The following is a 24986-nucleotide window of genomic DNA, read 5'->3' as shown; positions in this document are numbered from 1 at the left end:
CACATCTCATCGTTGATTTTTTATCATCTTTTCAAAATCGATTACTGTGTCTGGCTGAGGGGAAAATGAAGAGAAAGCCAATTTGCAGAGCAAGGGCGTCAAATCAAAATGGCGCGATTTGCATTGAAGGTTGGCGAAAGTGAAAAGCGATTCTCCGTGCCTGTCAAAAAATTCCATTTTGATCACGGCCTCGAACAAATCGCTACATTCCTTCTTCTTATTCTCTTCTTTACCAGATCGTCTGCCCTAGTCGTTAGCGGATGTGGGGATTCAGACGTACTCGTTTCCGATTTCTGAAGAAGAGGGATTCAATCGAAGAACAGCGTTTGATTGTTATAATATTTTAATCGTAAAAAAGTATTACGTTAAAACTAAATAATAACTATTTAATTAAATCAAAACCCAAAACTAAATCTCCAATCGCGTGTTTACCGTCTCGTGAACTTCACAATTATAACGAAAGCATTTTGACCGAACCTAAAGTTTCAGTAATTTTAATTTTATTAAAATATTAATATCTGATAAAATTTTATTTTTTAGTATTAATAAAATATAAAGTTTAGAGAATTATTTTATGTTATAAGATCTATATTTTACACTTAAAAATAAATAATTTTTATATTATTTTTTGGGGTGATAAATAATTTGTATGGTTGTTTTTATAAAGTAAATATATTTTTTTATTAAAATTATTTTACCTGAAAAAATTATATCACTCGCATCATAAGCAGAATCCCTGATGTTTGGGACCACCTACGGTGGTACACCGTTGCTAAACGTTCCCCATCCAGTTATATTTTCTTCTATCCCATTTCCCTAATTGTTCATAATAACCATTCCCAGTTCTTCCATTTTCGACAGTCTCGGATAATAAATCGGACCGAGAACTAGTTAAAATAGATCGGATTGTATTGTTTTACTTGTGATTCAAACTAAACAATGTTTAACCAGTCGTCTGATTTTCAATCCCGACACGCCCTAATCGCGAATTTGTCATCAAATGATTTATGCCAAAAACTACAATGTCCCACCTGAGTCAAATTCTGTTTGTTTTCCAGCGTAAAACAAGTCAAAAATGCCAGACACTATCAAAATTTTCTCAAAATATAATGTTAGTTTTCGGAAGAAAGAAAAAAAGAAGAAAAAAGAGAGGCTATTATTTGATGTAAAGAAGAAACAAAAGTAGACAGAAGATAGGGTGGCTTTTGAAACCTACAAGTTTGACGGACATGTTTCTTCTTCATATGAGCTATAGCTAGCTTGCTCCTTCCATATTACCAAAATTGCCACCAAATATTTGTTTTTGCTTACACTTCAAAGAACAAAAGAAACGAAGCTCATACAAGACACCATAATTCTTTTAGAAAAAAGAAAACAACAAAACACAAACAACAAAACTACAGCTGCTCCTAACCACTTCATAATCTAACGACATTCACGCAAAGAGAAACAACTGTATCTACATCCCATCCCAACAACTATAATACTAGTTGTTATCCTCGTACCATTAACCCAACAACTAACCGGAACCCGGCAACGTTTTTCAACCTGTGTTTTTTATATTCTTCATTGCTCACGGGAAGAGGAGACCTGAGAGAGTGAAACCGGAGGACCACCCTCTTGTTGCACTTAAAGCAGCACTTCTCTGTCGTATATCCAGCTGAAAGGGACTTTCGGTGCCTGTTTAGCTCTTCCTTGAGCTCTTTCCTCCAGCTTCCTGATTCTAGGAGGTAGTCCGCAAACGTACTCCTGTGCTTTCCGCCCATCTCCTGAAAGTCCAGTCAGATTCTCAACCTTCCACCTACCCACCAAGAATTCCAGTATATCTGCATAGTCTTTTGCAGTGTAGACCCCTAGTCGCTGAGCAACAGCTGAGTAGTGCTCAAAAAGATTATAATCATTCCCGTCATACATTAAGTGCGCTGGCATAGAGATCTTCTTCCTCATCATGTCAGCAAAAGCTATGACTGTCCCATCAGGATCAATCTCAAGGAGCTTTTCTACTATCTTGGTGTAGGCAGTCTCGTGGCGCTTCTCATCCGAGGCAATTGTACCACAAATTTGAGCTAATTTGATGTCCCCGTGATCCTTAGCAAGCCGAGCAGTGTTCCCATGGGAAACAAAGGTTGCTCTTTCCTGGAATGAAGTGTAGATGAAGCCAAGGTAGGGACTGTTTTCTGTCCGGGGATCCTATTAAAACAAACATTCAATTAAAAAATTGAGAGTAAAATGGGCTGGCAATTGGAATACATAATGCAAAAGGAAACAAAAGAAAGAAGAATTCAAATCGCAAGCCTAATCAGGATCTGTGACTCCTGGTGGCCACTTCCATATCCTGCAATGTTTTCATTGAAACTAGGATAGAGTTAAATAAAATCAGTGTCTTCCAATTTGACTTCTCTCTTTTAATTGCCTGTATGACGAGTAAGAGAAAATAGCTGACCTCTTTTCTTAATTAGCAAACTAGGACAAGCATAAGTTGCAATGGAACTGCATCCGTCTTCACAAAACAGGACAATGAACTGGTAGGTAAAGAAAAATTCATTGTGCAATCACACCTACGCACCTATTAGTGAATTAAACATCTACCACCGTATCTATATGTGAGCTTACTGTAAATTTCTATTGGAGACAAAAACATTAGTTTGGTGGAAAAGATCTCACCATTCCTGACCCAATCAAATATTGGATTGTCTTTTCAATCTGTCTCATGTCCACTCGTCCAGACAGGTAGAGGTACTTGTTGAGAAGGTCCCCGTGCCTATTCTCTTCAGCAGTCCATGCCCTTGTCCAGATTGCCCAAGAAGTAGGGCTTGCACCAGTTTCATCCCGGACTCCATCTAAGGTATTAAGCATTGTTTGATAAGTTGGAAGTGCCTCTTCTGTGATCATATCTCCCACCAAAACAACAAAATAATCATCTGGAATCTCCTTTGCTCTTTGTCTTATCTCCCTGACTTGGTCTTCAAATCCATCAGAAGCAGGATCTGGCAGAAAATCCTGAGGTTGCCAACATTTCTCAACTGGCTTCAGGAGACCAAGAATGTTTTCCTCGGCCCAATCCTCCATGGATTTGAATATCTCAATCTTTTGTGGTGGCATGGAATGAGTGACTTGGACATGAACCTCGCGAGGAGGCATAAAAGGTTTCTTGAGATTCTCAATCTCCCTGTGCAGTAATCAAAAGCAGTTGAGATACGTAATTATGTTTCAGCAGTTTGATGATAATTAGACCTTACATACTGGTAAGGATGATCCATAAACATGATTAGCACCAAAAATAGAATCTTAAACACACAACCCTAAAGAGTATCTACATAATTGCGTTCCTGCATATCCTAACGTGCCAATACTTAAAAAGTATCTTGAAGAGATTGTCAACATCTGGTAAAAGCACCTTACACTTTTTTAGCTTTATACGCAAGACATGCGGAAGAGTTTGATGATCCAACCAATTAAAGTCTGACCAAATTTAATTCATCATTCACTAAATAAAGTTTTGCATATTTTTGGCTAAAAGGACTACTGTGTGCTTTAAATGACAACCACTAAAATTTTGTATCGTGCTAACAGAAATTTTATGCCGTGACCATGTTTCATCTACACCAACGAGATATGAAAGAGTGAATATGATATATAAAATAACATGACTACCACAATAACGTTATAGGTACAAGCCAGAACTAAATCCTGTATGACAAACAAGTTGGTTATGGTTAATAGACAGTGATTTTCATGGAGAACTCAATTAGTAAGAAAGATTCTTGTGAAATATTTTGGTGATAATAATGATTTATCCACCCAAACAGTTTTCCATATTTTTGGCTAAAAGGATTTCTGTAACCTCTAAATGAGAACCACCAACTAGACATTGATTTTCATGGAGAACTCAATTAGTATGAAACATGCTTGTGAAATATTTTGGTGATAATAATGAGTTATCCACCCAAAGAGTTTTGCATATTTTTGGCTTGGCTAAAAAGATTTCTGTAAGCTTTAAATTGGAACCACCAATATTTTGTATCGTGCTAACAGAAACTTTACACCATGACCGTGGTTCATCTACACCAACGAGATATAGAAGAGTGAATATTAGATATAAAATAACATGACTGCCATAATAACCTTATAGGCACAAGCCAGAACTAAATCCCTGTTTGACAAACAGGTTGGTTATGGCAAATACTCACTGATTTCCATGGAGACCTCAATTATATTGAACCACGCTTGTGAAATATTTTGGTGAAAATATAGATTTATCCTCCCAAAAATATCAAGTTTTAACTTCTACAAGTTACATAGTCGCTTCTATTTAATGGAGTATTACCATCTAGAGAATAAGGATGGCAAGCAAAATCTATTCTAAAAATCAACACTACCAGCTGCCTCCGGAAAAATATAATCACAAGACTCGCTATAATTTATCATCAAAGAAAGAACACAAAATCTCTACTAAGGTCTGTAAGACCATCCAGATTTGTAAGAAGATTTAGAATATCATTGCACCAGAAAGGGATATCGAGTGCTAACTGAAGTAGAAGGAATGAAAGCATACCAAATCATTGAAATTAGACCCAGTGGGGAATTTTAAAATCTTGTATTTAAGTAAAGACAATGAGAAACATTTAAAAGTTTTCCAAATAAATAATGTAAAATTTCATTAGAATTAACAAGTTTCCATCAATAAAAAGGTTTTCTAAAAAAAAATCCTTAATTTTCAGATAATGTACCTACAGCTGAGACTAATGACAAAGTCAAAGTTCCACAATGTAAAAACAGAAAATATCGGCAATAACTTCTGAACCACTTTCACCAACTTGTTGCAAGGGAAAAGAAAAAATAATAGAAAGGAGAGGAGACATTAGAAAGTTGCATTATATTTTCTGACAACATATAAAGATAGTTACCAAGGAAATCAGAGAAAAACTACAGTAGAAGCAGAGCACCCCCACCAAATCCCCACACGGGGCGGTGGGTGGGAAGTAATGAGAAGCTTTAACTCTCAGCATGACATGTCAGAAGAGTAACAGAAGAAGACAATAGATATGCATAATTGAAGAAATACACAGATACAAACAAGCCACTGATATAACAAACAGCCTGAGGAAGCAACAGGTGGACAAGCATGCATCCACCAAGTAAACTTAAAAACAATAATAGTTGAAGAAAAGAAACAAAACAAAAACGGCGTTTTAAAATTAAAACAAAAAAAAGAAAAAAAAGCTTAAGCTGGAAACTTAACAGCCATAGAAATAAAAACATAAAATTTGTCCGTGGCCTGAAAGCTGGCCGGAGAACAAAATAGAAACATCAAGAATAACATTTGCAGAGTTGTTGTCCAAATATATATATGCTTACACATTTTTTCACCAAATGGCAAACGCCACCAGTAACATCTTGAATCACACCTAATTTCATTGGTAAAAACAAAATTGGGTTTAATGGACCAACAAAATTAGCATTATAAAACGACATCCATCCCTTCAACCCCCTATCAATCATAAATAATAATAATAAAATATCATTGTTATTAATATCTACACCAGTTCTAGAACATGCAATTAATAACAAGTAAACTACAAAGTCCCTAACCACCATAGGCACCATCTGACGGAAGACGAACAAAAATGGACTCCACAGGAAGCCAACTATTTTATTTGGTGAAACAGAGAATCGAAGTTCTTGAAAGAGGCAACATCAACCACCAAAATGCTAAAAGAGAGAATAATAAAGCACCAGGAAGGAAACCATAAATACTCTGCAACTCTCTCTAAGAAGGTTGACAGAGAGAACAAATTTCAGAAATTCGTCTTTTCAAATTTATATTTCTCCATTTCTGAGTTAAAACCAAGGAAAGTCCACGGCACCAAAGTCTATGTATCCCAATCATCATCAAGGCCATTTGCATTCACCCTCATTTTAGATTAAATAACAACAAAAAACGAATCCAGCAATCAAGATCACCATAATAATATATATTATATATACATACATACATATATATATATATATTTCTCCGAATATGCGGCACAAAAATAAGAATCATTCCCTTCACTGCGAATGAATAAAAAACGATCATGACAGAAATGAATCGGAAACATATAGGATAAATAGTAAGAAATCCGTAAACTCAAAAGAGACAATAAAGCCTCATACCAGCTCATTCAAATCAAAGAAAAATATTTTTTAAAAAATCATTGCAGAGATTTCAATAATGAAAACAAACTAATTGAACAAATTAGAAGCAACAAATTTAATAAACGACAGAATCGATTGGCTTCCAAGAGCCGAATAACCAAATTAAAAAGAAAACAAAAAAAATGTATATAAAAAAAAACGTAGCCAAGCAATTGTAATGCAAAATCAGAAAGGCCAGCGAATACTGACATGGATTATCGAGCTCAAATCCAAATTAGAGAGAAACAAATAAACAAAAACAAAACAGATCCGAAATCAATCAAGAAAAGCAAAGAAAACAATCGAAAACCAAAAATCATAACAGGTAAATGACAGCAATTAAATCCGATGAGAAAATGAGAAGAAAATGTAATCGCAGACTCCAAAAAGAGAAGTCCGGAAAAATAATGGAAAGAAAACTCACTTCGAGCCGGAGCTAAGAGTAGACGCCATATAGAACTTGGGAGATCTGAAGCTGGCCATTGGTGGAAGAGCAAAAGAAGGCAATTTCTGAGATTGAGAGAAGAAGGGGTTGAGCTTCAAAGCCATTTTTCTCTCTAGTTTTTTTTTTTTTTTTTTTCTCTCTCTCCTTTTTCCGCTTCCTGTTTCTCTGGTTTTTTGTTCGTGTTCACTTTCCTCCACAGATGAGAAGAGAAATAGGCTGGAGAAGGCGAGGGGAAACGGACAGACAACAAAAAGAGGACAATTTGCCATTTAATAGTGTTCCACTGTTTCAAAAAAAAACTAACTTCCCGAAAATACCCCCGACATTTTCGGGAATTCCCTGATTACCCACTTCATTATCAATTTTAATTAAAATAATTTTAGCTTATTTCATAACAAAAACTTATATATTTATCGTATGATTTTTACTCACTTTATATGAATTTATTTATTTAATTATTAAAATAAATTATCCATCATTTAATTGAATTAGTAATTATTAATTACCCCATTATTTATTTTTTAAAATTTTTGTTTGCGATATTAATTATTAAAATAAAACTTGACTATTTATTTTTAAAGATATTATAGAACTTAAATTTTTAAAAACACTAAAATTATAAATTCTTAATGATAAATAAATTATAAATTATATAAATCTTTAATTTTTTTCACAATTAAAATAATATACAAATGCGAGACTGCCTTTTTCCAATTTTTTTTTTTTTTTAAAAAAGAAGAATTATTTTATTTTCCCAATTTTAAATAATTTCGATATTATCGATGCCTCGCAATTTTCTGTGTGCTGTTCATGTACGTGCCCGCAAACCGCGCTCCTACGTGCACGTTACTGAAGCGTTTCAGGCTTTTGGGTTTACAAGCAATAAATCTTTTATTTGAAAAAATAAATAAATAAATAAATAGCAATTCATTTTCTAAAAAACATTAAATATATTACTTTATTTTATTAAAAATATTATTAAAATAAAATAATTTATTTATTTTTATACAACGCAAATTAGTATAAAATAGTAAATTTTGGTTAACTGAATTATATTCTACATTTTATAATTATATATATTAATAATCGTAATATAATTTTAAAAGGGTTCCCTTCCATCTATATAATACACTTGGAATTTTATTCTTAAAACACAAATATAAATTTTAAATGATATATAATTTTTACTTATTTAATTACAATAAATAAATAATTTTTAAATATTTAATAAGTATATATTAATGTAAATATTTTAAATATTTATGAGGGAACCATTTTTATTTTACATTTAACAGCTATAAATCCCACGCGGGCTAAAGGACTCAAATAATTTTATATTTAAAATAACTAATCCTAATTTTTTTGACAAAAATTAAAATATTTAATAACACGTGATTATCATGAAATTTAGATTTGTCGGACCATCCGGCAATAAATGAAAAACATATCCATCAATCGGGCATATTTATTTAATGATCTTATATGAACGTTTAATGAATCGAAGATTGAGACTTGTCTTGTCCAATCTCATAAATAAATATTAGGCATTGCTCATCTAAAAAACTAGGGAGATGGATTAAATTAATGATTATACATATACATATACATATACATATACATATATATATACATACATATGTACATGTGTGTCACATATACAATCTAGATTTTGACACGTACCATTTAAAAGATTAACATATTTAGGTGCGGGTGTAAATAAGTTCAAAATTTTGAATTAAACTAAAAAAACATGAACAAAATTGTAAAAATAAATTAATTAATACGAAAACTCAATTGGTTCGTCTAATATCGAATTAAAATATTTTGATTAAAATCGATTAAATTATTAATTATTATATACGTATTCGGAGTAATTACATACTTTTATATTAAGAAAGGTTTTATAATTTTAAATTATAAATTGACATCGTTATTTTTTAATATTTACATATTTTTTATATCTATTTTATATATTTATAAAAAGACTTTTAATATCAATGAATTTAATTAAATAAATATAAATTATTTCTTCGTATAATTATAAAATTTATGACTATTTTATTAAGATATTATTATTATTATTATTAGAATGTTTAGCATTTATGAATAATTAAAATCCTACCCTACTTTATTTATTTTAGTTGAAAAGTATTAATTTGGTAGGAATATCCAACCCTAGTATATGTACCTAACATACATAACTCTTAACATTTATTTGATATAAAAGTGAATTTAGGAACTGAATAGACCATTCAACAACTTTTTTTTTTTCCAACTAAATTAGATTTTAAAAAATTCCAACCCCAACACTAGCTACTTACGTAGAGGCAATTTATCTTAATAAAAACACGAAAATAGTGTAATATTAGCTAAATTTCTAAGTTACTCCGCTAGGGGTTTGTAAAATTTGTAACAATGTTTTTAAAATTTTTTAGTATTTGACAAATGTATAATAACTTATAAGTTTGACGATTTATATATGAGTTGTGAGTCTAATTGTCTGTATGTTCTTATAATAAAACACTGAGCAAGATGCTTGATTTTTTCGTATATTATCTGTAACGACCGGAGAAATAAATAATTAATATAAAAATTTTGTGATGTGTTAATCGAAAATTTAAATATGTACAATAATTAAAAAAAATTAGGTCAGGGGGGGAGGGAGTGAGAAGGGACGGTTCAGATTAAGGGATGGGAATGGACGGTTGGGATGATTTAGCAGGTTGGGTATAAATAGGATGAAGAGGAAAAAAAAGGGGGAAAAATGAAAAAAAAAAAAGGGGGAGAAGAGAGGAGAAGAGGTAGTCGGTCGAGGAATAGGGAGAGAGCCAGAGAAGGAGGAGACGATTAAGGTGATTGAGTGAGTTGTTGTTGTGTTGAGAACGATGGAGGCAAGAAGTAATATAAATTCGAGTTTTAAATACTGAAAATGGCAATTTATAATTAAATCTTACAATGTGATGATGTTTGGTGTAATGAACCCTAGAAGAGAGAGAGCGGACCAACGGAGAGGATAGGGAGCTGTGAAATCTGAGAAGAGTCAGTGAGGAAAAAAATCGAGAGGAGTAGATGAAATGGTGAGGAACTCGAACGGGAGGGATGATGCGGAAAGGAGACCGTGTATATATGTATAAGTCGGTATATGTATATGCACCAAAATATCACCAGAGAGAGAAACCAATTCAAAAATGAAGAGATTAGACAAGTAAGTATAGGAAAATATGTAGAGGAGTGCTTGATAGTCACTAAAGAGAGAGAAAACCTGAGATGTTGAAGTTAGGCTGAGAAGGGAGTGTGGAACGGAGACTATGGAGGTTATAGTGTCTTGAGAGGGACGGGTAGGAGGGATGAAAGAGAGATACATGAGAAGACAAAAGGAAAATAAGAAATTGGGATGGACGTCCAAACAGTGTGAAATGAGGGGAGAGAGTGACAATAACAGTGTGTGTGTGTGTGCTGTGTATGTTACATGACAGGAACAATAAATATGTGAAAATTATATAGACTCTATTGGTTGCATATGTGTATGTAGGTGAAAATGAATTACTCTTCGTGCTTATTGAACGTGCATGCATGTATGTTTGTTGTTGAATATGCATGCTTATATAATGATTGATTGTGATTGTAAAACTTGTATAAATATAGTCGTGGCATTTTCCTAGTGAGGGAATTTCGATGTTGGCTGTTGATGGTTGTTGTAATAGAACATGGGAGAATTGTCGATATTAGCGATGAATGAGGGTTACCTGAAGGGTAATGGTGTGAGTGTGTGGCAGGTTTGGGGTCGATTACTGACCAGGTTAAGTTGGGTCGTCGATATTGGTGATGACTGGGGGTTACCAAGAGAGTAACAGTGTGGGTGTGTGGTCAGTCTAAGGTTGATAGTGGAAGGAAATGGGAATAAGTTGGGTCGCCGATATTGGTGATAGATGTGGATTACCTAATTGGGTAACGGTGTGAGTGGGTGGTTGGTTGAGGGTCGAGTAGTGGCAGAAATAGAGGTGAATTGGGTCGTTGATATTGGCAATGGTTAGGGGGTCTATATGGAGAGTAATAATATGGGTGTGTGGCCGATTTATGGTCGAGTGGACAGATATGTTAGGGAATGTTGTTATGGTCTATAGTGGTGACCTCACGTGGTAAAGTTTGATAAAGATTTGAGGGTATTCGAGAAGAGTTATAATTATAGTGGTGGTAAGCGAGTAAGAAGAGAAAAGTGTGGGTAGGGGGAATGAAGAAGCTAATGGAAGTGGGAATATAGGAAGTGAGACACCGATGTAGGCAGTTAACTGGATTTCCATGCTATTTTTATAATTTGAATTTATTTTACTTAGTCTGTGTATGCTCATTACTTATCTTTTACAGATGATGTAGCACAGGAAATTGGACCAGAGTTTCCAAGCTTAGCGTGTAGAGGAGACGGAACGAGAAGTGTTTGTAGTGAACCATAATACTTATATAGTTAGTAGAAAGTAGATCATTTTAAAATGAGATATTGTGTAATTGTAATATACGGTATTGATAAATATATAATTGAGAAACCTTAGTCATTGAATGATTAGACTTGAACATTGTTTATGTATCAGATTATATTGTTATGAGAGAAATTAGTTGTGGAATGGTATACGTCATGTCACGTATGCAAACAGGGTTGTCGTAACACCTTTGAAGTTAAGATCGGGGTGTTACATACAATATCTACAATGATAAAATCAAGAACCCAGTTGAGAGTAATTGAAAAAAATTAGAGAAAAATTGCAAATTAAGGACAAATATAAGGATTTAGATGAAAAAAATGTTGCCAAACTGAGGTGGAATTGTAATTTCTAGGACTTTGGACATGTCAATGATCCAATGCTTATGTGAGCCAATCAAATCTGGCTACATATGCAGGCTACGCTAAAACATGTTGTTTGTCAAATAATGGCTCAGATAGAGCCATATAAGGCTGACGAGGCGAATTGCATGACATAGGCTTTGACCTTTAAAAATTGACAGTTCAAATTGTTTTCTTTCGTTTGACGACCATTATTAACTCGTGGCCATTATAAAAAGGAGAGTCAGGTCGCAAGAAAAGACATAGAAACCCCAGGCATGCGGTGAGGTCGACAGAGGAAGAAATATGAAAAGTGATGTTCGAAATGTTAGAGTGGAGAGTGAATTGCGAGTAGTCCTACCGGAGTATAGCCATCACCGCAAGAGAGGTAAGTGTTTTTCTTTTACTCGTTTGTAAATCTAAAGGTCGAAACAAATAATTTAATTTATTGTGGACGATGAATATGGGGTGTATGGTAATTGCAGCTTAGGGGGAAGAAGGACCATCACCACGACCCGATACCATCACTTGAGACAGAGAAGGTAAGATCAATTTGATCTTCATAACCTGAATTTGAAATTATGTGCATTTAAATCCATGTGTTAGATAACATAATTAAAAAGTAGAATTATTGTGAAAAAATGTGTTATAGCGTAGATTAGGCAACTCAAAACTTATACCAATGGTGGATTACACATATATTGTGGACATAAGTGTTCTGTAAAGGAATATGCTCTTTAGAATGTAGCAATGAATTAGTTAGAACTTAGGAGATCCCTGGTGGGTTGGGGAGAACTAGGCCCTTTTATACAGGCCAAACTTGAAGCCGAGCCCAAAAAGAAATGGACAGAAAATAATGATTTGAAAATGGGCTAAACTCGAATGGATAATGGGCATATTAGAATTCTTAAAATGAGTTAAATAGATTGAAATAAAAGGATTGAGCTGTTGGGACAAGTTAAAAAGGGAAAGGGGGATTAAATGAACTCCAGTATATAAATTAAAATAGAGAATTATAATTTAATACAAATTGGGGATTTGGTGGTCTTAAGATATCTGTTGAGTGGACTTTAGAGAAATAAAACTAACAGACAATGTAGATATGATGAATTATAATAAAGTAATTTGTTTAGATCAAGAGTTGAAATATGAAGGAAGGTGAATAAAAAAGAGTTATTAGCAAACCAATAAATCATTGATAGGAGCTGTAGAGGAATAATTACAGGAAATACTGTAATATTAAATTTAAAAAATAATAACAATAGATAAATCAAATAGTATACGAATGTAGGGTGAGGTTTTATAAGGAAAAATTTTAAGTCGAGGGTAAAAATAGCTTATGCTTGGATGTATAGGAACCAGAAGGCAAATATAAAAAAGATACAGATAAATATGGAAATACAATCATAAAGACGAATAAATAAAATACGTACTCACTACACTGTAATGAAATTATGAATTAAATAGAGAAAAGATCGAGTTAATTTATGATAAATAAGTTATAATAAGATAACACAACTAAAACAATGTTTGAGTTTTTTGGATATGTAATAAAGGGGTGAACTTCTTCATCATCTGTCATGAAAAGTCATGTGTGTGTGGGCAAGATTCAGTTGAATTGTGTGTGGTGAACTCTGTGGGTACTGTAATTATGGTGTTCTAGCATAGATGTGATTGATATGTTAGCTATCGGATGGGTGCATGCATGCGTGGCCTATTCCTTGGTTGAGGGGTGAACCCTTTTTGGATAATGTATGACATATGATGTTGTATGGTAATCATCAATGAGTGGGTACGTGTGAGACCACTTATGGTCATTGTGTAGAATTATGTAAAACTCATGTCATACGGGCATGGTGAATATGTCCATGGGAACTAAGGGAAGTACAATGAGTAGAGATTAAGTAATAATCATTTCTTAATGTATTTTGCGGGGGCGTAAGGGTCATGTAATCATGATTTAATGTTGAGTTATTCAAAAGAGTAGTATGATAAAAAAAAAGGATGTTGATCATATCCTATAATTACATACATGAACGAGTGGAATGACTGTAGAGGTATCGAATAACCTAAATATCTAAAATAAACTGGGAAAGTGTAATATAACTAAGGGTTTAGTTATATTGGTTTGATTATTAAATTGTTTTTGTTGAGCATGTGTAACTCATTACTTTTCATCTTTCAGAATATATAAAACAATAATAAGTCCAAGATTTACCATAACAACATCACAAACCATAAAGTGTGCAGGACCGATGCTAACTACAGTTAACTTTAATACAATATTTCATACATTGAGCAATTCAAACTTACTACTTGAATTATTCATGATGGTTAATTTATGAGTATTTGGATATACTTTGTTGATCACATTTATATGGTTATCTTATAAGTTAGTTTCACATGAATATATATGAATGTTGTATATTGACACCTTGCTTCTTTCGGAGGTACAGGTTATCACACTATTTGAAAATATTTAAAACTTATCATGTATTATTTTTGTTAAATAAACAATGCATTTTCAAAAATAATTTAAATATTTTTATATTTGTTATTATACACTAATATTATTAATTATTTCGATACATGTCAACTGAAATGTCTAAATGGTAAAAAAAAATTATGATCATACACCATAACTCATTCCTTATTCGTTTATTCATCGCTCTCCATATTCACTCAATAAGAAAAGGCCCAACCGTTATGTTTTTATCTCATTTGTTCTATTCCAGCTTCATTGTTCCACGTTCATCTGCAAATTTTGGTCATGCTTGATCGAATATGATTATAATGAAAAATAATTGTATGATTCATATTGAACTTGAAACAGTTCATTCTTCAATCCAACTCCCTAGTCTATTTGTAAAAGCCTAAACCCCCTACTAGGGATTCTTAGTATATGACTCAAAAATAGTGAAATAAGCAAAACTGAAATGTATAATTTAGCAGAAGCAATTAAAGTTCAGGGTTACATTCCTTACTACTTAAAATACCCAATAGGGTTACGAAAATATCATTGAAGAACTTAAATGAAAAGGAGTAATAAAGAAAAAAAATGTGATCAACCTTTGCTTGAAACTGGAGAAGCGGATAAACAATCTCCTACATAGTTTTCTTACTGTTCAAGATCTAGGTATTGGTGGTCCTAATCTAAAATGGTTAATAATAAAGGGTGAGCTACACTATCTCAGTAAGAATATCAATACATTATCACTAATACAGAAAATCAAAGGGTTATCGAAAACGTAAAATAACCAATGGAGCTTATTTTTAACAAAATTCAAACGCTAGTGCATTCATTATTCATTTCACTAAAAACATTAATTTTTTCAACTCACCTGTAAGTTCTTAAATGTTATTTATTGAGATAAATATTAGGATAACAATTTACAATGCGTACTCTAAAAACATATAGCAATTAATCTTTCATTATTTTCCAAAATTAGATTCCTACCACATTCATTTTTATTATTTTACCTTACCTATTGGTGCCGCTGGGGGTCCATAGCGATTCCCACTACACATGGATACGAGCATTTATTCTATAATCAAATGGTTGTCTCTATACCTCGTTCGGTAATGGGTGCCAAAATACACATATGCATCAATACTCCGTCCGGTATAAGTGTAATTAAAACAATTTCTAATTTCTTCCGATATGAGATTTTTCAGCCCAGTTTGATTGAGGGTAATGTCCATGGTAGGGTTCACTCTATGCACCAAGTCCGTACACTATTTTTCAAGACATCTAGTAAGCCCCTTTCATTAAATAGCATTAATTCGCGCATATCTTTTCTTTTATTTACTATTCAGTCTTAAGAGATACATATATCTGTATTCCAACAACGTATGAGTAATGAATTCATATTTTAGAATAAGTATATAAAATAAACATATATTATACTGACAAAAACGTATTAAAAATACAATTGAATGACATAACAACATATATAGAGAGCGCTTACCACGTTCACCGTAGAATTCATAATAAATACATCAAAGTAGGCAATACAGTAAATAGAATAACTTAATAAACAATTGTAGGAATAATCACTACAATTAAAACTCAAATCGGCATAAACTGACCAGTTACTTACTCTATCGACAACCTGTACTTTGATCAATTAGAGAACCATAGATTAACTAAATTTTCTAGTTATTTATCAGTTTAGCTTCAATTTTACCATAATAGGAAAAAGAGATTAGAGATTCTTATACTAGGTCGATATTCAGAACATCGCCTATTTCACTACGCTTTCTGACAGTTTTCGGTTCTTTAATTTCTTAAATTTTCATGTTAAGATTGAAATGTACGTCAAACTAGTGTGAAAATACGTGAAAAATGGCCAAAATGACAAAAAATCTTGCTAGGGCGTTGGGTTGGGGTTCTGGCATAGTGGCGGTGTCATGCTCTGCCACCGGGTCCTTCTTCGTTGGCGACTCCTCCTCTTAGTTAAGCCGTTTTTGGCCGGTTCTCAGTAAAAACTTATTTAATTCATGATTAGGAGGTATTTATGTAAGAAAAAGGGGAAAAATCAAGGCTGCCTGGCATTTTTCGGTCTTCGGTGCAACGGCTCCGCCGGGCTCTACCATTTTTTCCTTGCGATTCGTGACTTTTTTCGGTTACCCTGCATCAGAAACAAGTTATACGGCTAAAGGGTAGGACAAACATAATGAACGGAAAGGGGATACACCTTACCAGAGCATTTTTCAGTCTCTAGTGCGATAGCTCAGCCGAGCTCCATCGTTTCTTCCTCGCGTGTTGCGGTTATTTTCGGTTAATCTGCATAAAAAACGTATTAGGCAGTTAAAGGGCAGAGAAGCGGAAAGAATGGAAAGAAAAATCGCATCCACCGGTGCGTTTTGGGTCTCTAGTGCGGCAACACCAGTGGCTGGACTTCCCCTCTAGCTGACCTTATTTTTCTTCTCCGGCGGTTAAATACTCCCCTTTTATTGATCTGACCGTTCATTTGGGTCTGTGTAGAGCCTCCTCAGCCGTCCGATCACGCTTATTTGAGAAATAGATATAGACCGTTTGATCTAAGATGTGTGGGTCGTCCAATCAAACTTATCCAGAAAGTCAATCCAGGCTGTTCATGCGCACGGGAGTGAGCACAGGCCGTTAGATTGCCCAGGCATGCGGATCGCACGTATGGCTCCTGCATGGAGCTCGTGCCAGCGTGTCCGCTATGCGGCGCATTCTGACTCACTGCGCTATTGACGTGACCGTCCTACGTGGCCGTAATTCTCTTTTGTACGATTTGACCCATATTTTTAAATTTTTCTTTCAAATATACCATCTTCTTATTTACAGTTTTGGCATTGACTTCTGAAAATTATTTAAAAAATATTCAAAATATTTAATATAGTCAGTTATGACCGAATAAATACTATTTTTTTGTAAATTATCAAATAATCTATATAAATTATAGGATTTCAGGTAGACATGCTGTCAAAGTGATTTTTCTAAAAGTATACTAACAAAGTTTATTAGTATATTTAAATGTTTATTAAATATGTTATTTATAATTCCTATTTACATATTAAAAGTAAGTAATAACTACACTCAAGCATAGGATATTCACACCCAAAAGAAGTTCAAATTTACCAATTAAAAAAAAAATATATATATATATATATATATATAGAATTTAATATTTGCAACTAAATTGACACATTTTATGACAATTGACCGACCAAAAAGTCCTAATTAGATGGTAGTGAGTAGGTGATATTTCAATTGGCTGTCTCCCAACTCACTTCTAAATTTCTTATAATATTTTTATATTAATTACTAAAGTAATTTTTATAATTTACATAGCATAAATTATATTAAATTAATACCAATTAATTTACTGTTTTAGAGGATAAATTCTTATAAATTAATAAATTATACCCTTCAATTTTAATTTAAAATAATTAAATAATATAAATACAAATTAAATAGATTGGTTATATAAAATAATTTTTTTTTTGTTATAAAATTAGATAATTGTTGAAGTATATGATGTATCTGATATATGAATAATATTATGAAAAATAAAAAAAAATTAAAGTAATTAAATTATGTTTAAATATTATAGATAATAATTTAAAAAACAATTTCGAGAAATTAATTAAATTACTTAAAATTTAAATTAATAATAATATTAAATTAATTTTTAAGGTTTTCATTTTTAAAAACAAATTTAATAATTTATTTTAAATTATAGTAAGAAAAATGTACATGAGTCGGACAGTGTTGGGCTTTTAGTTTACATGAAAGGGCCCATGAAATAACCTGTTGGGCCAACCCGGTCCGTAGGTTGAATTCCTACGAGTGGTCTACGTCACCGCATATGTGAGCCCATGGTTTCTTGAAAATTCAAGAGAAGCTCAAGGGTAAAATTGGAACTGAAAAATCAATCAGGGTTTCAAAACCCTAGCTATTTATTCCCCGCATTCTCTCCATTTTTCAATTTATAAGTTCGAGCCTGCTCCTGCTCTGGTCTGCTTCTCCGGACATCGAGAAGAACGAGAAAGCAAAGCAAAATGGTAAAGTATTGACTGTGAATCGTGCAAGTATTTATTCTTCTATTCGATTTGCGAATACACGAATGTATTGATTTATTGGATCGTTCATTTACATGAAGATCGATTGATTGGACTCCTCGAAGTCGGTTATGTTCGGTGTGAGGAATGTGTTTTTAAGGTTAATATCTGTTTGTTTTCCGAGAAAGTTTGTGAGAAGGAGAGGGAGTTGTAGTTTAAACTTGAAAAGAACGCCTCCACTGGGTAGAGAGATGCTTTAGCTGTAAACTCTTTCTCTGCTTTAGGTTTTATTTGGTAGATATTAAATTTGCTTATTCTATTCGTTCGTGTTAGTCTTTGCAGTGGGAAAGATGACATGAAATTGAAGAAAAAATTATTTTCAAACTGTTGTTATATTAATTAACCTGTTGGGAAAGAATTAGTTATAGTTGAGTTTTTCCTTTTTTTGAAGGTTAACGTTCCGAAGACGAAGAAGACATACTGCAAGAGTAAGGAGTGCAAGAAGCACACCTTGCACAAGGTAACACAGTACAAGAAGGGGAAGGACAGTCTTGCTGCTCAGGGAAAGCGCCGTTATGACCGCAAGCAATCTGGATATGGTGGGCAGACCAAGCCCGTCTTTCACAAGAAGGTAAAGATATAGTTCCTAATTCCATTTACTGTCTATTTATGACTTTTGGACAATGTAGCTAGTTACGAAACGAGGTCGGTTGATGATTATGATTACGATTATTCTGTCTTTGATTCGTAGTCCCTTTCGATTGCCTTCAACTACTAGTTATTTGAGCTTTCCATAAAATCTGGACTCTAAGAAGAACCAGAGTCTTTGTGATTAATAATTTTCAGCAGTCTTTGAAGTGTATAATACATAGATTGCCTTCAACTACTGATCAATTGCTTTAGTCTTTTCTATAAGTATTTGATAGTACCCTTTATCTTTAGTTTCATTTCTATAGGAATCTTAAATAAGAATCATAACAGGTGGAGTTGATGCTTAAATAAGGAAATAAAAACCATGTTGGTTTTTCTAATAAGATGTCAATCAACCTCAGTTGTTAAAATCTGGTTTGACGAAGAATGTTATTGATCTATGTTAAGTATGAAACATTAACCTGATATGCTGTTTGTGTTTTTGAAAGTTGGACTGGAAAACGTTGAATTCCACTTGTCAGAACTTGGCTTGTTCTGCCAAATTATTACTGCTTCCATTCCATGTCTTCTCTAGAAATTGCTGATTTCATTTCTTTAAACAGGCCAAGACTACCAAGAAGATTGTGTTGAGGCTTCAATGCCAGAGTTGCAAGCATGTGTCCCAGCACCCAATCAAGGTTAGAACTTAATAAATCCTAGTTTATTTACTGTTCAATTAGCCTTCCTTTTCTCTAACCACATTGTGCCGTTTCTTTTCTTCAGAGGTGCAAGCACTTCGAAATCGGTGGAGACAAGAAGGGCAAGGGAACTTCTCTGTTCTAAATCTTTTTTTCTCTGGAAATTTTCATTTTTGCTCATTTGTCAGAACTTAAAAGCTAGTACGGATAATCTGTTTTTCACATTTTGTGTTGTTGATTCAAGATTATGAGTTGTTATGGAAACAGTTATTACGATATCGAAATCAGTTGACTTCTAGGTTTTATAATTTGATGGCATTGGGAATTGGTCGAAGAATTCTTAAACTGTTTATGAAAGGGTTATATTTTGTATGAGAATTTTGAGTCGGTTGAATTTTTAACGGGGTTTAACGAGATTTGTCAAGAGGTAAAACAAGTTAAACTGTGTTTGAAATTAACTTTTGGTCTTACATAAAATTTTATTTTAAGAATTGAAAAATACAGCCCTAAGTTTCTCAATTAAATTTACAAGCTGCTTTTTGCTAGAACCTTCAGTTTTGAGCTCTTAACAGTATTTTAAAGATAATTATATAAATAATAAAAATAATGATATTATTACCAGTTTGAAACTCTATAACTTGGAGAAAGGAAGCTTCACTGCAAGACTCACCGTCGAGCAGGGATGAAAGTCGAACTTAGTGATCTGACGGACGGTGCTGAATAACAAGGTTAGATCTTTTTCGGAAAGCATATTGATAAACAAGTTAATACGCGAAATAAATGAAATAATTCCGTATAAGGAGATTCCAACTACAACGAAGATGAACAAATGATATTAAAAAGGAAAATGGAAAATCCAAATCGTGTTACATGCTGCAATCCATCATTTCCTATAGAATTTCTTTATTATTTTACATCAGTAAATCTGTATCTCAAATTATAAATCACCATACATTCAATCAAAATGGCACCAAATAAATGAGAAAGAAGAAAAAAAGTGGTTAAAAATATAATCAAAATCAAATCAAATCACTCACACAAATCTGTTAAATGGCTTCCTCCCAACAGTTGCAGGCATAGAAACTGTTGAATCCACACTTACATTCCCTAAAGACTGTTGCTTACCTAAAACTTTTGCAGGGCTATTACTTTCCTTGTTAGAAAACATGGACCCTTTGTTGTTCCACTTGATCGACCCGGTGCCCGGTGTTGGCGGGAACGAAAGTCTCCTGTTCTCGCTGCTCGGAGTTGCTGGAAGCCTCTCTTTCGGATTACTGTTGGCTCTCGCTTTTGCCTTCGCGGAAACTGTAGGAGTCATGTAGTTCGGGACTGAAAATGGCGGGCAGCTCATGAGGCTATCATCATCCTTTAATGACATGCTGAGAGGAGATTCAGCTCCACTCTCTCTTGCTTTTAAAAGTTTCGACAATGTCATGTTATGCGGTTGTGGAGTTCTGCTCAGAGGTGGAGTTCTTGCGTGTTTTATCGACGGTGGATAGAAGGGAGATCGTGAAGATTTTGGTGTCGGAGTATCCAAGTTGTCAAACCCGAAATGATGCCTGTTGTTGCTTGACTGTGGCCGCGGGCTTGGCTTCATCTCTGAATTTGGCCTTGACGGCGTAAGTTGGAAATTCTTCACTGATTGATTTTCTGAGTTGTTCGGAGGAAGTTGTCGTTCCAACCAGTTCCACCACCAAGGAAAGCCACCAGATCGTATATCGGATAGAGCAGTTTGAGCCGATTTAGGAGTGGTTTTCCATAACTATTGGCAATCAAAAAATAGCATGATTTGTATTAGAACGTGCATTAAATTATATACGAACAGCTAGTTCTATTATTTCTCGATTAGCATGCCTTTTTATGCGTGTTAAATCAAATTCGGATATTCTGATACCAAATAATAGAACACTTATTCCAAAAACTTAAGTTGATAAGAAATGACTTAATCTATTCTATATAACTCGAATAAGTGGAAAAATGAAGCAAAAGTCTTCTGTTTTTAATTCTTATTCAGGGAGTTGGGACTCGGTACCTGATGGGAATATGCATAGGCCATTGATCTTTCTCTCTTAATGATTGCCTCCACCTTTCTCTGCAACCTGGCTTCTACTTCCTCTTTTGTTAACAAGCTGGCATCCCAGTCCTCGTTACCTGCTTCGGACTACACCAGTTTCCCAAATAATTAACCTCGTTTCGCTTAACAAAGGTACAAAAGAGCTACGTACAAACCAAAAAATGACATGATTGACTAATATCTATAGGCAAAGAATGCAAATCTGGAATATTGACAGCTAAACTTTTCTAACACATTGATCAAATTTCGCGCCATGGATCAAGGACGGGTTCTAATGCATCCGAGTTTATCATACTAACTAGGACGAAGTTATGAATATGAGTACAAATAAAACTTATGGAAACTTACAGCTTGGCTCATTGCCAATTTTCCCAGTGTACCCTCTACATCTTTATTGTTCCTGTATTGAGCTTGTTGTCGGGCTTGGTTTTCTAACATTTGGATCCTCCTTGATTGAATCTGAGATTGAACCCGGACAAGCAGTTGCATATACTTCATGGCATTCATTGTTTGGCGTTTCACATTCTGTCCCCGTACAACTCCTTGAAGTCTCACTAGACCCTTCAAAGCCCTAAAACTCCTCCTTGCCTGTATAACAAGTAACATGTATTGCTTAATGAAAGGAATAATAGGCATTACATTTTCAAAAATCGTCTGAATCTTCCTATTTGTCATGATTCTCAGTGGCCTTTTATATTCACAGATTTGTCCAATCAACGGCCGGAAATAGAATTCTTACCATATAACCTCTATAGGCTGCTTGGATCTTGGTAGCCGAAGCATGATGGTTCCTAAGAGTTGGCTCCGGCCTGTAGCTTGTCTCCCTTTGGTGTTGAACAATTTTAGGAGACACGGGTCTTGGAGAAGAAACCCTTGGGGAAGCAACTCTTGGAGAAGCAGCTCTCGGAGAAGTTACCCTCGGAGAACTAGGCCTTGGGGAAGCAACCCTCGGAGAACTAGGCCTTGGAGAAGCAACCCTTGGAGAAGGAATCCTCGGAGAAGCAGCTCTTGGCACGAAAGGTGGTGTTTTTGGTTGCTCCGGAGGTGTGGGAGGTCTAAAAATTAGTCTATGCTCCCTTTCAGCTTCCCCTAAAATTTTCTCAATGCTGCTTGGCTCTCTGAATAGAGGAATGAATGAATTGGTTTCTCCATGCCTTAGTCTGCCTAGCCCCTTCTTTTTCTTCTTATCTTTTTTACTAGTGCCCTCGGGTTCCTGCAATAGTAGCAAAATAGCTCGGTATTATTATGTTCAGAATCCGAACACATGACAAGCTCTTCGAGCAAACACTCCCAACATTTACAGCTTCGTAAACCAAGAATGAAATAATAAACCAAGAATTAGGTAATCTGAGACTTATCATTTCAGTCTTTACATGCAAAGCATCATGGATGGAGGGAGTATTACCCTTCAATATGTATAATTATAATAATTTCCATACAAACTTATTCAATCCAGCGTCATTCACAATCATTCAACAAAGACAAAACAGGCATAAGTTACTTCCTGGAAGTTCCCATTAGAAACTTTATGCCCTTTCCACCTGGCAAAAACAAGCTAACTTAAACTAGCTTTGTTTCACTACCAATAAAGAGTACCACAATACCAATTTAGCTACCTCTTCTAAGGTAGTTTCGCTGAATACCTTTCCTTACCTACTGGAAAGTTAAGAAAAACCTGTAACAAAAAATTGCAGATAACATTGATATCAAGGCAACTTACGTTGTTTAGCTTCTCCTTGGACTGGGGTGTGAAAACCCTTTTGATTGCAGAAAACCAACTCCCTTTCTTACCCATGTTCCTAGCATTACTGTTTCTACCTGTAAAAAGAAATGATTGAAACATTTTAGTATTTGCAGGAGACCCGGCATACAATTTGCCTTCAGCCACCGGTGAGTATGCACATAGTCAGATTAGATTTTACGAGGCAGGCAGGGATTAACGAAAATTGCAGTATGACAACAATGAGTGTGAGACCACAAACTCAACTGCATTGCTAGAATTTGACGAAAAAGAAACCATACCAATCACCGAAGCCAAATACGAATATCTTTACTAGTTTATATATATCTATGTTGGATCACTCTACCTAAACTTATATGATCTAACATGACATGAAAGCCAAACTTCTGTATTAACTCATGGCTTAGCCTCACCAACAATTGTCTGATTACGTGAAAAATAAAGGTGCTTGAGGAGTATTAACAGATGTTAATCCCAATTATCATTAAGCTTTACTATTGCTAATTTAAGGATCATACAGGTTTCCATATGCAGAATACAAGTAAAAAAAAAAAGAAGCAGAATATATAAATATATAAATATGAATATGAGGCCGAAATCTTTTTTGTTTGAGACAAAGAATAAGCAGAAACAGAGGAATCTTCAAATTGGATTCTAAATTTCAGTTGTGTGTTAGGAAATAGGGTTACCATCCAACTGATGATATACTATGAAACAAGTGGATTAAAAAATATGGTGTTAAAGAAATGGTAAAGGCCTAGAATTTAACGTCAATATAAAGAATCAATACGTATATACAAACAAGCACATGTAGCCAAATAAAAATTGTCTAGTTAAACAAACACATGAGAGAGAAAATTCCCAATTTTCTTTTATAAAAGTCATTGAGAGAAAAAGGAACAAGATAACTAGGAATCTAGTTCTGTAAAAGGAAAATAAAACTGTAAAAACAAAATCTGAAGAAGAACTAGAAGTTTGACAGAAGAAGAAAATCATAAACCCTGCAAAACCACCCAAAAAAAAATTCTGTTTTCTAGAGAGAGAAAAGGATAGGGAAGTTCTTGTAAGTTAATGAACAAATTAAAAAATTCTGAGAGAAAAACAGAAATTCTTCGGGGCAGAAAGAAGTCAAAACAGAGAAGATCTCCAACAGAAGGATAAACTTACATTTCCATATATATATATATAAAACTTTAGCTAACATGAAACTTACAACACAGAAAATGCTTCTCCAGAGAGAAGGCACAGATACCCTGGTAAAAACTTAAATTAAGTAATTAAACTACCTGCAAACTAAATCATAATTTACACATCCCAAAAAGAGACTAAAAAGATCATTAATTTCAATAATTACCCAAAACCCAAAAGTTAAAATGGACTAAACAAGCTTATAAACATTAAAAAAAAAACTGAAACTTGAGCAGAACCCATGTGTATATTATATATACCTTATATGGAAGATCCTCTCATCACCTTCTAGTTTTCCACCCTTGAAAAAGAAGAAAAAGCTGCAAAAAGAAGTAATGAAAAGAGCAGAGAAGGTAGAGAAGCCCCTCCTGTCTCTTCTTCTTCTTCCTCTTCTTCTCTCCTTTCCCCTAAAATAAGAAGAGAGCATATGCTGCTTCCTGCTTTTCTTGGCTTAGCTTTTACATAATTTTTGCTTATATTCTTCTTCTTCTTCCTTTTTTTTTAAAAATATTAAAAAAATAAGAGGAAATTTAAAATGCCTGAATAAATTTTTTTACTTTTCTTTTCTTTTCTTACCAGCTTTTTCACCTTTTGCTGGATTTATAATTTTCTTTTTAGCTTCATCATCATCATGATTTCTACAAGTTAGAGAGAGAGAGAGAGAGAGAGAGAGAGGAGTTGGC

At 33.9% G+C, this 24986-nt stretch overlaps 3 protein-coding genes and 1 non-coding gene across 4 annotated transcripts; 2 read left to right on the top strand and 2 right to left on the bottom strand.

Moving 5' to 3' along the window:
* Positions 1-87: 87 nt before the first annotated feature.
* On the top strand, positions 88-209 carry LOC148253672 (small nucleolar RNA snoR86). The gene has a single exon (XR_015819525.1). It is a non-coding gene; the product is annotated as a small nucleolar RNA snoR86 (small nucleolar RNA).
* A 928-nt stretch (positions 210-1137) lies between these two features.
* Positions 1138-6861, bottom strand: SSI2 (Plant stearoyl-acyl-carrier-protein desaturase family protein). Its single transcript, XM_088219730.1, has 3 exons — positions 6602-6861; positions 2665-3169; positions 1138-2190 (listed from the first exon to the last, which is right to left on the bottom strand). Exons 1-3 carry the CDS (start codon positions 6724-6726, stop codon positions 1630-1632), a joined length of 1191 nt encoding a protein of 396 aa, XP_088075856.1. The 5' UTR covers positions 6727-6861; the 3' UTR covers positions 1138-1629.
* Positions 6862-17817: 10956 nt separating this feature from the next.
* Positions 17818-19608, top strand: LOC110821227 (large ribosomal subunit protein eL42). Its single transcript, XM_022050992.2, has 4 exons — positions 17818-17975; positions 18424-18603; positions 19226-19300; positions 19386-19608. Exons 1-4 carry the CDS (start codon positions 17973-17975, stop codon positions 19443-19445), a joined length of 318 nt encoding a protein of 105 aa, XP_021906684.1. The 5' UTR covers positions 17818-17972; the 3' UTR covers positions 19446-19608.
* A 503-nt stretch (positions 19609-20111) lies between these two features.
* Positions 20112-24964, bottom strand: IQD13 (IQ-domain 13). Its single transcript, XM_022051202.2, has 6 exons — positions 24564-24964; positions 23095-23192; positions 22114-22587; positions 21723-21962; positions 21333-21461; positions 20112-21062 (listed from the first exon to the last, which is right to left on the bottom strand). The coding sequence occupies exons 2-6, from the start codon at positions 23167-23169 to the stop codon at positions 20334-20336; spliced, it is 1647 nt and encodes a 548-aa protein (XP_021906894.2). The 5' UTR covers positions 23170-23192; positions 24564-24964; the 3' UTR covers positions 20112-20333.
* Between the last annotated feature and the right edge of the window lie 22 nt (positions 24965-24986).

Source organism: Carica papaya, chromosome 5, assembly GCF_054855325.1.
Source record: "Carica papaya isolate Zhongbai chromosome 5, ASM5485532v1, whole genome shotgun sequence".
Lineage (NCBI taxonomy): Eukaryota > Viridiplantae > Streptophyta > Magnoliopsida > Brassicales > Caricaceae > Carica > Carica papaya.
This window is presented reverse-complemented; position numbering and strand designations above follow the sequence as displayed.

Coding starts and splice junctions, on each gene's coding strand:
- SSI2 (XM_088219730.1), bottom strand. CDS start 6,726: ATGGCTTTGAAGCTCAACCCCTTCTTCTCTCAATCTCAGAAATTGCCT. Junction 3,170..6,601: donor ACTCTTAGCTCCGGCTCGAA/GTGAGTTTTCTT, acceptor ATTACTGCACAG/GGAGATTGAGAATCTCAAGA. Junction 2,191..2,664: donor ATTTGATTGGGTCAGGAATG/GTGAGATCTTTT, acceptor TTGTTTTAATAG/GATCCCCGGACAGAAAACAG.
- LOC110821227 (XM_022050992.2), top strand. Junction 18,604..19,225: donor AGCCCGTCTTTCACAAGAAG/GTAAAGATATAG, acceptor TTCTTTAAACAG/GCCAAGACTACCAAGAAGAT. Junction 19,301..19,385: donor TGTCCCAGCACCCAATCAAG/GTTAGAACTTAA, acceptor TCTTTTCTTCAG/AGGTGCAAGCACTTCGAAAT.
- IQD13 (XM_022051202.2), bottom strand. CDS start 23,169: ATGGGTAAGAAAGGGAGTTGGTTTTCTGCAATCAAAAGGGTTTTCACA. Junction 21,462..21,722: donor AATTGGCAATGAGCCAAGCT/GTAAGTTTCCAT, acceptor AAACTGGTGTAG/TCCGAAGCAGGTAACGAGGA. Junction 21,063..21,332: donor CCTATGCATATTCCCATCAG/GTACCGAGTCCC, acceptor GATTGCCAATAG/TTATGGAAAACCACTCCTAA.